Source organism: Hydra vulgaris, chromosome 03, assembly GCF_038396675.1.
Source record: "Hydra vulgaris chromosome 03, alternate assembly HydraT2T_AEP".
NCBI classification, from domain to species: domain Eukaryota; kingdom Metazoa; phylum Cnidaria; class Hydrozoa; order Anthoathecata; family Hydridae; genus Hydra; species Hydra vulgaris.
The window spans coordinates 29,750,001-29,762,500 of record NC_088922.1 but is presented as its reverse complement, the minus strand read 5'-3'; the positions used below and the strand labels follow the sequence as shown (position 1 = coordinate 29,762,500).

The 12,500-nt window shown below is 24.8% G+C and overlaps 1 protein-coding gene across 2 annotated transcripts in view; it reads left to right on the top strand.

Annotated features, from left to right (window-relative positions):
* The window catches only part of LOC100207843 (solute carrier family 28 member 3), a 93,389-nt gene that overhangs the window by 55,559 nt on the left and 25,330 nt on the right, over positions 1-12,500 (top strand). For both annotated transcript variants that reach the window (XM_065792910.1, XM_065792911.1), the window contains exon 5: positions 11,707-11,868. In XM_065792910.1, coding sequence (XP_065648982.1) covers positions 11,707-11,868 — 162 coding nt within the window. The remainder of the gene's footprint in view (positions 1-11,706; positions 11,869-12,500) is intronic.

The following is a 12,500-nucleotide window of genomic DNA, read 5'->3' as shown; positions in this document are numbered from 1 at the left end:
TTGTATATATATAATCCTACAGACATTTGAGGCAGAAAAACAGTTATTTAAAAGAATATTTCTATTTTATTTTAACTTTTTTTTTTAATTAATTTTTATATTTATTTGATAATTTAAGTATTTAAACAAATACGTGAAAATATAAAAATGCTATAACGTAATCAATCGTTGTGCATTTTTCTTTGTGAATAAAAATGTCATTGAATATAAAAATTCAAATGAGGTAAATACTTGTAAAGTTAAGGTTATTGTTTTTCAAAGTTAGATTGGACTTTTTGTTTTTGCTTAGAGCTATTCGTATGTGTTTTATTTTGTGTATTATTTTAGTACTATGTTTTTGTTTCAATTTTTTTCTTCACTATTAAGTGAACTTTATAAACTTGACAAACCATACAGAATATAAACTTATACAGGATAGTTATCGCTGTTTGAATTCGTTTTTTTATTTTTCATAACATGTTATTATATAATAAAGTAAAATTTTTTTTAACATATACTAAATTATATTTTTTGATTTTTTGATTTAAAAAAAAAAAAAATTTAAACTCAATTTAAGTTTAAAGTTTTTGAAGTTTTTTTCATCTATGTTTAAGTTTTATCATATGAGGAGATTTTAAAGAATAACTAAATAAAATCATCAACATGTTTAACAATTTTTTACCAAAAAATTTATATTATGTGCAGGCTTTATTTTACCTATGTAAACTATTTGAAATAAATAAAAATTTTTTAAAAACTTTTTAACATGTTTTATCAATATCAATTGACATCATCAGGTATTAAAAATTAGTTACAATTTCTGTATATAGACTAGGGTTGTTCGACTTAAACTAAAACTTACAAAAATTTTGCATTTTTATCTTCCGTATTTCAAGTTGCTATTGCGGAAGTTGTACTTGCGCAAACTCACCTTCTGTAATGCATTATACGAAAAAAATAAATAATAATAATTCCGTAATAACCATTTACGAAAAGAAACTTGCGAAACAAATTATTTAGAAAGAATACTTGCGAAACAGTTCCTTACGGAAGGAGCGTTTCGAAATATGCGCTTACGGAATAGACTCGAAAGCATTCATTAAACTGTTCTACAAAAAACCCTTATTACTTATTATTTAAATAAAATAATGGTGTTAAATGATACTTTATACATATATATCTGGTATATATATATATATATATATATATATATATATATATATATATATATATATATATATATATATATATATATATATATATATATATATATATATATATATATATATATATAAATATATATATATATATATATATAGATATATATACAGATATATATATAGATATATATATATACATACATACATACATACATATATATATATATATATATATATATATATATATATATATATATATATATATATATATATATATATATACATATATATACATATATATACATATATACAGTGACCTAGAAAGGTTAAGAAAATTAGGATGCAGGAAGGGGGGGGGGAGGGGGCTGATTCAGAAATTGAGGGAGCTTAACGCAGCTAAAGTTTAAAGAAAAAAACTGAAACTTTGAGTTAGTTTTGAGGGAAAGGGCAACGCTCTCTACGCAACATGTCTCTATGCCAGTGTTTATAAATATTTATATTTATCAAGTACCGACTTTGGTTAACTTCTGGCTCGGTTGTTTATTGCCTTTGGCTTAGCAGAAATGGAAGTTTACTATTTATATTTTTATTTATAAAAACTTAGTAAAATTTTTGGTTCCATTACAAATTTTAATTGAACTTTAAGTGTTGTTTGGCTGTTGTCAGTTCTTACTTAATCTTGCAATTAATTTATCACTACCTCTCAGACTAGCTACAGCTCTGAATCTTTCAACGCTTGTATCGTCCTGGTGAGCTTCTATGTTAACATTTTTTCCACGGACGAATACTCATGGAAAGGTTGTATTGTATGTGTCCATTTTTTTGCTACAAAATCTTGCAACTAATTTTTTACTTCTCTCCGAAACAGCTAGTTTTAAAACTTTCAGCAGTTGTATAGCCCCAATAACGTTGAGATGTTGAAAATTAAAGCATTTTCCAGGGTTAATGGTGCAAAGGGCAACAAATGCCCTTAAAGGCCGAGAAGGCCACTACAGATGAGGAGGCTGCTAAATAGTGGTTATAACCCTCTCTCAACTCTAAAACTCTCTCTCTCTATATATATATATCTATATATATATATATATATATATATATATATATATATATATATATATATATATATATATCTGTATATATATATATATATATATATATATATATATATATATATATATATATATATATATATATATATATATATATAGATATTTATATATATATATATAGATATATATATATATATATATATATATATATATATATATATATATATATATATATATATATATATATATATATATATATATATAAATGTATATATATATATGTATATATTTGAAAGATGACATCTTGTATGAGAATATATTATATATTATTTTAAAACATCAAGAAATACAGTTTCTCTCAATACAAATAATATTATTGTATAAGAAATTTTCGCTGGGTTATAGATACCAGTATCATCAGCTTGTAAAATGTTAACATTTTACAAGCTGATGATGCTGGTATCTATAACCCTTATAAAATAATATTATTTGTATTGAGAGAAACTGTATTTCTTGATGTTTTAAAATAATATATGTATATATCTATATATATATATGTATATATATATATATATATATATTGTATATATCTATATATATGTATATATCTATATATATATATATATAGATCTATAGTTTGTTGGCTTTACGAAGAGCGGAAGGAAAAAAGTGATTCTTACGCCAACATATACGTCACTTTTAATTACTTTTAACTTTCGTCCAACATTTCCGTGTTGGACGAAAGTAAAAACCATTAATTTAATTACAAATTAATCGTTTTTTAAAAAAACCACAAAAACGCAAATTTAATTGACCAGAATGTTTTTAAAAACATTCTGAATGTTTTTAAAACATTTTGAATGTTTTTAACAATATAAACAATGTTTTTATTTTAATTTTTTTTAATAAAATGTTTTTATTTTTTTTAATAAAATGTTTTTATTTTTATTTTTTTTACTGTAAATCATGCGCGGAGTGTTGCTACATCGACTATCTTAAAGCCTGACTCACAAGGGAGTGCTGCTACATCGACTGACAAATAGCCTGACTCGCAAGGGAGTGCTGCTACATCGACTGACAAATAGCCTGACTCGCAAGGGAGTGCTGCTACATCGACTGACAAATAGCCTGACCCGCAAGGGAGTGCTGCTACATCGACTGAGGGTTTGGTTGGGGCAGGCAGTCTATCATTAAAAAAAAAAAAAAATTCCGGTCTTGCATTTTAATTTTTACTTTTTGTCAACAAAATATGGAAAAAACTTTCGGACAACATCTAAGGGTTCTATATATATCTATATATATATATATATATATATATATAGATATATATATATAGATATATATATAGATATATATATATATATATATATATTTATATATATATATAGATATATATATATATATATATATATATAAATATATATATATCTATAGATGTATATATATATTTATATATATACATCTATAGATATATATACCCGTAGATGTTGTCCGAAATATATATATACGGGTTACTATATATATATATATATATATATACAACCCGTAGATGTTGACCGAAAGTTTTTTCCATATTTTGTTGACAAAAAGTAAAAATTAAAACGCAAAACCGGAATTATTTTTTTTTATTAATTGATAGACTGCCTGCCCCAACCAAACCCTCAGATGATGTAGCAACACTCCCTTGCGGGTCAGACTCTTTGTCAGTCAATGTAGCAGCACTCCCTTGCAAGTCAGGCTATAAGATAGTCGATGTAGCAACACTCCGCGCATGATTTACAGTAAAAAAAAATAAAAATAAAAACATTTTATTAAAAAAATTAAAAATAAAAACATTTTATTAAAAAAAATAAAAATATAAACATTGTTTAAATTTTTAAAAACATTCAGAATGTTTTTAAAACATTCTGGTCAGTTAAATTTGCGTTTTTGTGGTTTTTTTAAAAAACAATTTATTTGTAATTAAATTAATGGTTTTTACTTTCGTCCAACACGCAAATGTTGGACGAAAGTTAAAAGTAATTAAAAGTGACGTATGTGTTGGCGTAAGAATCACTTTTTTCCTTCTGCTCTTCCCAAAGACAACAAACTATAGATCTATATATATATATATATATATATATATATATATATATATATATATATATATATATATATATATATATATATATATGTATGTGTATATATATATGTATGTGTATATATATATTTTATATATAACATTTTTTTTACCAAAAAATTTGTATTATGCACAGGCTATAGACGGCCATTTCTGCTGAAGCCTGTATATGTATGCCTATGTATATGTATGTATATATATATATTTTTTTTAATATATAAGTATATATATGTATATATATATATATATATATATATATATATATATATATATATATATATATATATATATATATGTATATATATATTTATATATATATATATATATATATATATATATATATATATATATATATATATATATATATATATATATATATATATATATATATATATATATATATATATATATATATATATGTATATATATATATATGTATATATATATATATATATATATATATATCGCATTGACCTGTTGCTTATTTAAAAAATAAATAGGCAATATTGATTAAATAGCGTACTGTAAATTTAATATACATGTTTATATATACATATATACAAGTTAATTTTCAGAAGCATCTTTACGCTTTTAAATAGATGCATTCACGTTAAGTATTTACATTAAAGATATAGTTTTGTTTGTAAATATATCCCTGCTTTACTTTCCTGCAGTAACTTTAAAGTTGTTTCAAAAATATTATTTGTGTTTAAATTTTTTTATTTCAAATGGTTTAAACCATAATTTAAACCATTTAGTTTGAACCTATCAACCCTGTGGCATACAATATCTTTACATAGTTGTATAAACTCTAGTATTTATGGTGTTGTATTTGCTGAAAAAGAAGACCTTGATCAGATGGATTTGTGGTTAGGACAACATTTGTCAGAGAAGATTTAAGTGGTTTGGGTATTAGCATATAGAGAGGTAGCAGCTTCAGGAGAAAATAGTAGAGGTAGAAGTAAGAAATCTTGGAGAAAGTACCTTATATATAATATGAACAGCTTTAGTTAAGAAAAGAAAATGCCCAAGATTTTTTATATTAGAGAAACAAAATAAAAGGCTGAAGTTTAATAATAATAATGATGATCATTATCAATCTCTCCTGGATCCATGCAGATATGGAAGCTTTTTTTCCTTCTTGTCGGTTTTAAGTCAAGTTCTCCTCCATGTTTTTTGCATTTTGCAGTTGCTATATTTAACTGTAATCATTTTTTTCATCTTTTATACAAAATAAATATTTTAGATATTTGTTCTCTTGAGAACAAATGTCTTTTTATTATTTCAAAAAATCAATGTAAAAAGGTCCTGCCTGATGCTAAGCTTTGTTATTCTCAGTTGACTAAATCAAGTCTCAGATTTTAGTATTTTCAGATATTAGGTTCTGAGACTTTTAGAAAATCTTCAACAGATTCTTAACTAAAGTATGTCAAACTATTATGTTCCATCTTTAATTCATGTGTCTGTTTTTATTACTTCTCCCCAGAATAAGGCAGTGTTATTTGCATAGAACCTTTTCTCTAATTTGACTCTTGAATCTAATGGCCATACTATACCAGACATTCCAGTTAAACAGATTAATCTAATTATTAAGTGCTAAATAAGTGTCTCCAATATTTCAAAATTCTAGAAAACAATCTGACCTCTCAAACTATTTTACGATTATAAATAATACAATTCTAAATATCCTACGATTATAAATATCCTGTCTTCTATCTAGTATTAGTTTCTTTATATAAAAGTTTTAAGATTATTAAATCTTTTTTTTCTAACTGCAGTATTTAACTCATTCTTGAAGGCCTACACTCTTCTTTGTTTCCAGTAACTTTAGGAGTACTGCAAGGTTCTATCTTTGCTCCTTTATTGTTTCTTACCTACAATAACAATCTTCCTGACAATTTTACATCTAAAATGGCTTTATTTCCTGAATACTCAACTTTAAACTACAAAAAGCCTCTACACACAGTTCTTTAAACTTTTGTCTCTACAAAAAGCCTTCACTTTTTGATCACTAAAAACAATTTAATTGTTTAATCTTTAATCTGTTCTCGCTTCTGTAACAACTTGGGACATACAGTGGCTTGTAAATTTTAACTCCAACAAAACTCAGTTATTTACAACTATCTCAATTTTTGTTGACATTCCTATATTGACAAATATACAACCCTCTCACTCTCAGACAATGTCCAATAGAAGATTGCAAATGTAGTTGGACCTGCTTTATCTGCCTAGCTTGAACCACTCTTCATTGTTGTAAGGTTGCATCTCTTTTTTTTTCTACAAAAAAAACAACAAAATAAATTAAATCATGGTTGCTACTCAAATGAGCAATCATTTCTAGTTCGATCATCTAAAACACATTCTTGCTTGACTTGTCATCAGCAAAGCCATATTCTTTTACTTTATCTGGTATTCCATATTATAAAAAATTTTATTTATCTAGTTATTTCCTCACACATCTACAAAACCTCAAAACTTTCACCCATCTTCATGTTTTCCTAATCATATAACCTACAACTTTTAAAGTCTTCAGTTTCCTTTTCTTTAACCCTATTTTTTGTTTTCTAGTAACTCAAAACTGACATTTAAAAAAATCAGAATAAAATCAATAAGTTAAAAAAATCAGAAAGAAGAAATAAATCCTTTTGAAAATTTCTAAAATATCTAATGTGGCTGCTTGCAGCCTTGTTGGAAGTCAATTAGTTTTATATATATATATATATATATATATATATATATATATATATTTATATTTATATATATATATATATATATTTATATATATATATATATATATATATATATATATATATATATATATATATATATATATATATATATATATATATATATATAGCCTTGTTGGAAGTCAATTAGTTTTATATATATATATATATATATATATATATATATATATATATATATATATATATTTATATTTATATATATATATATATATATATATATTTATATATATATATATATATATATATATATATATATATATATATATATATATATATATATATACAGGGCTTGAAATAACGAACTTTTTTCTACCGGACAATATATACGGTAAAGACTCAAGTTTGCCGGGCATTCTTCCGATAAAAATTAAAAAAGTGCGATTGAACGCCATTCCTGAACATGTATAGAATATTTTGTTTTTACAACTTGACCACGCATTTGTTTTGACAACTCTAGGCGTTTCAAAATGCGCTGAAAATAAAAAAAAAAATTTGTAAGATAAATTATCTACCAAAAAGAAAATCTTAAAGAAAAAGAAAAATCTAAGTTTAAAAAACTAAAATTTGAAAAAGAATATATATTTTTTAAATCTACTAGTTCGATCCCCACCACGTCCCTGGTAGTACCGCGCTCAACTTGTTTCTTCCCCAGCAGCCTTGTTCGTCAAGGTTCGTGTTTCGGAGTTATAGAGTTGGGAGAGGGTTACAAACCACTATTAAGTAGCCTCCTCATCTGTAGTGGCCTTCTCGGCCTTGAGGATGTGAATAACAAAAAAAAAAAAAAATCTACTATATTGCACGAAATGCTTTGTAAATAATTAAATACATAAATTATGTAATTATTAAATACATAATTAAATATGTAATAAAAATGTATAATATAAATAAAAAATATTTAAATATATAAATTACTATGTAAATATATTAAATACATAAGTTATTAAGTTTACTTATTACTTTATTAAATAAAGTAACAAATTAAATGTAATGTTTACAATAAACACATTATATTTAAATATCAAACTGGTTTCTATAAGCATTAAAAAAAACTATTAGTTTAAAATTTTTAGAAAATAAATTCAAAAGGGGTTTTAAAAGCTAAAGTATTTGTTTGAAATTTATATCGTACAAAAAAAAAAATACTAAACTATAAATTTAAATTAATAACTAATTGCAACGTTTTAATATGAATGATAAAAACCGGGCTACTTAATTAAAAAAAAAGTAATACTTTGGCGTCTTTTTAAAAATGAATTAACTCAAAAAAATGATATGTTTTATTAACGTAGTTGTGTGTTCAACTTCAGATAAAAAATAATGTATATATATATAGGGCTCGAAATAATGTCCAGCACTTATTTCGAGCCCTATATATATATATATATATATATTTATCTTTATATATATATATATATATATATATATATATATATATATATATATCTTTATATATCTTTAAAAGACATATTACGATTTACGATATTATGTTATACGATTATATATAAATATGTAAGTTGATTTCAATAAAAAAGACAGCGTATAACCATTTTAAAATATATTTTAATATAATAATATATTAATGATACTATGCTGACCTATTGTGGTGAGCGTCATCAGGTAATAAAAAAAGTTACAAAATAACATAAAACAAACCGTTTAAAAAGAAGACATTAAAAACTGTTGAATATAAAAACCAATTAAATAAAACAATAATGACATCAGTTAAATTTTTGTCAAAATGGGTCCCCAAGTTTTTGTTTTAACATTATCCCCGTCATCTTTATTTAGAACAGCTCGCCCAATACCTATTTCACATCGAATCTTGCTTTGTTAATCTCCAGGGATTCTCTAATTTTTCTCATGCTGTATTCTGGAACGACTGCCAAGGTCTTAGGATTCAGCCAATCAAAGTTACCACAGCATGTTCTAGAATGTTCCGTGGCTACTGAACTCAATCATTTTTGATTTTTACAGGCTTTTTAATGTTCTGTACTTCTTGAAATGATTTTTTTTTTGGTCTCACCAATATATATGTCCGCATGAGCATTTAAGTTGGTAAACTCCCATATTTGAGTTCGAAGGTAGTTTTGTTTTGTTGTAGCAAAATATGTTATTTAAATTGGGAGCTGAAGTAAATATAACTCTGATATTTTGTTTTATAAATTCTCTTTGGAGTTTAGGGCTAATAATAGCTGTCAAAGGTATTTAACAAACTGTTTATCTAGTTGATTAGATTTAGTATTTTTTGAAATGCGATTAGGGATTGCAATCCCGGGATCCCGTATCCAGGGATCCCGGACCTTTTTGGGTCCCAAAAATCCTGGGATTCTAAACACAAAATCCCGGGATTTTTGGGATTATAGCAGGATTGAACTAATTAAATTATTCTGTAATACAAAATGTTCAAAGTTGGTAACTATACTGAATTATAACGAGTTATATAATGCTGTTTTGCAGGTTTATCCTGTTTATGCTTTATCCTTACGATAAATGGAACAAATTTTTGAATAGACCATGGAGTTCGGGAGTTTATCATTGAAAAAAGTTTCACAAACACAAATTAAGGCAGGTTTGTTTGACTCAACGTATAAAAAAACAATCGTTAAGTTTGTTGGCAAGACTTCTCGCGTTAAAAAGATAAATTGTAAAATTGTTGAGCGAATTTGTGGTTAAGTGATTGCTTGAGTTTATTAAGTTGCTTGAACGTTTTGAAAAGATAATCTTTTTATTGCTTTTGTTGTTTACCGCAATAATGTTTACCGCAATATATGTTAATAATAATGTTTACTAATGCTTGAGGCATCATTTTTTTGCAATGACTTTGGAATAACTGAAGAAATTAATTTTAATATAATGCTGCTTTGCAGAAAGAATAAAGATGATGAAAAAGAAGTCGCTTGACCCAATAAAACAAAGAAGAAAGCTGCTTCGTGCACAACGAAAAGGTTTTGCAGATATAGTAAATGAAAGTGAAGGTGCATCTTATGAAGCAGGAGTGTTTTAGATATTGGTTTTTTGTTGTTTTATATGACCAAACCTTAAATGCTCTACTATTCCTCCGGGCATATTTTCAGACAAAAAAAGAAAGTTTGTAAATAAAATATGCATTTAATATGAATTGTTTTTTTGTTTTACATTTATTATTTAGCTACCATTTATTTATAAATATAAAATAAAGATTTTCTTTAATTTTTGTCTCTCAATATTAACAAACAACTTATTATGTTATTTTTTACAAAGTAGCTTGTTGCTACAGCAGCTACATCAGTAGCCAAATTTAAGAAAATTTATGTTTACAAATTTATTTTGAAATTTTGATTGTTTAGTTACTTTAGTCAAATACACTTTAAATGTTCAAATGTTATTTACATATCAAATTATTTGATGAAGGTTATTCTGTAAAGTCTGTAATCTTAAAACATAATATGGAAGGTACTGTATATATATTTCTGCATTATTTTAAGATCTTTATATACACCTGCTGCCTGTTACACAATTAAAACAATTTAAGGCGCCATAGAAAATTAATTTCAGTCATTAAGGCATAATGAAATTAAATAAAAAATTGATAACATCAAAAAGTATATTCATATATGCAGTATTAAGTTCTGTTTTTTAGCAAATATCTCACATTATATAAAATCCCGGGATCCCGGGATTTTATTTACTTCAATCCCGAAATCCCGGGATCGTAATTCATGCCCGGGATTGCAATCCCTAAATGCGATCTAAATAGTTTTTAGTGTTTTCAAAAAATGTATTTATGAGGAAATCAGTTTCTTGCGAGAGATATTTTTGAGAGCAGATTTGAAGCATAACCACTGGCATCTTTAAATCATTTAAAGACGCAAGTGGTTATGCTTGATGTTGGATTTTGGTATTGAACATTTGTTATTGCATCCTTATGGTGTACTTGAAACTCATAAAATTCATTCATTGTATTTGTAATACAAATATCTAAAAAATTAGGTTGTTTCCTTTCGTTTTCAAGTTCAACAGTATATTTTATGGAGGGGCTTTGTTTATTTAAAGTTTTAAGAAACAATTCTTGCTTTTTTTTGGAATTGAAGCAAGCATGGCTATCATCCACATATCTTTTGTTATACGCTGCCTTTTTTATTGAAATCAACTAATGTATATATATATATATATATATATATATATATATATATATATATATATATATATATATATATATATATATATATATATATATATATATATATAATTTAAAAACCCCGCGTTTTTAAAAGTCCCATTTTTAAGCAAGACCAGGGCCCCAGTCATTTACTATTATCAACCAAAACCTATTTATTAGTTTCCAAAAGGTAGTTTGTTTTATTGTACTTAACATGCTAATATGAAAATGAACAATGTAAATGATAAATTCAATAAGTATTGTGATAAAATCTGTTAAGGATGCAAACATGTTTTGACTTAATTGAGCTAATATTTTTGTTTCAATGTTATATTTGTGTAAAAATAATATTAAACAAAGTTATATATTTCTATTGTTTTAAAAATATTTTTCATCCAACATCCAATTATTATTTTTTAATTAACTAATTAACTCCTATATAAACTAAACATAAATTTTGATTTTGCCTGTGGTTATTATTATTTTTTTTTTTTTTGCAATCACATACTTTATTTAGGTTTTACCTGTGGTTGTTTATTTTTCTGCAATCACATATGTTCTTTATTATTTGGAATGGATCCAGATTGTCATTAAAAAAATTGCCTGGGTGCTCCAAATTTCTATGGGAACTTCTCCAGCTGAGTCTGTTAATGCAGCTGGGAATATATTTCTTGGCCAGGTATTTTTTATATTTTAATATTCATTTATAAAACATACATGAATACATACATATACATACATAATTGTATAACATGCAGGGATTGTACATACCATTATTTTTTGAATTTTATTTTTGACTAAAATTTGAAAAATGTATTTTTAACTTTAATGAGGACTTCATTTTGATTCCATAGGTTCTACATTTTTAAAATTTTGATGTAAAGTAGATTTCTTGGTTTATAATCAAGAACTTTTATTTTTTGTTTGTTTCATGTTTATATACAAAAGACTTAAAATACAGCATAATATCAGATGATCATATCAATATCATTATATATTATAATGCAGTATAATATCAGATAAATATTAGATACTAAAGTCAGTTTTAACAATGACCAACATGTTTAATTTTAGTGTAATTTAATAACACACTGAAAATTACTCTAAAATATGTTAAATGTGATTTTAAACAAGGTTTAAATATAATATTAGTTAGAAATAACTTTTTGGAGGAAAACATGATTACTATGAATCTATTGCAGGTTCCAAACCAAATAAATTTAATTTTGCTTTAAGTTAAGTCAATATCACAATGCATTTGAATCTTTCTGCAACAAATGAGCTTGCTGTATTAAGCGAGGATAAACAAAG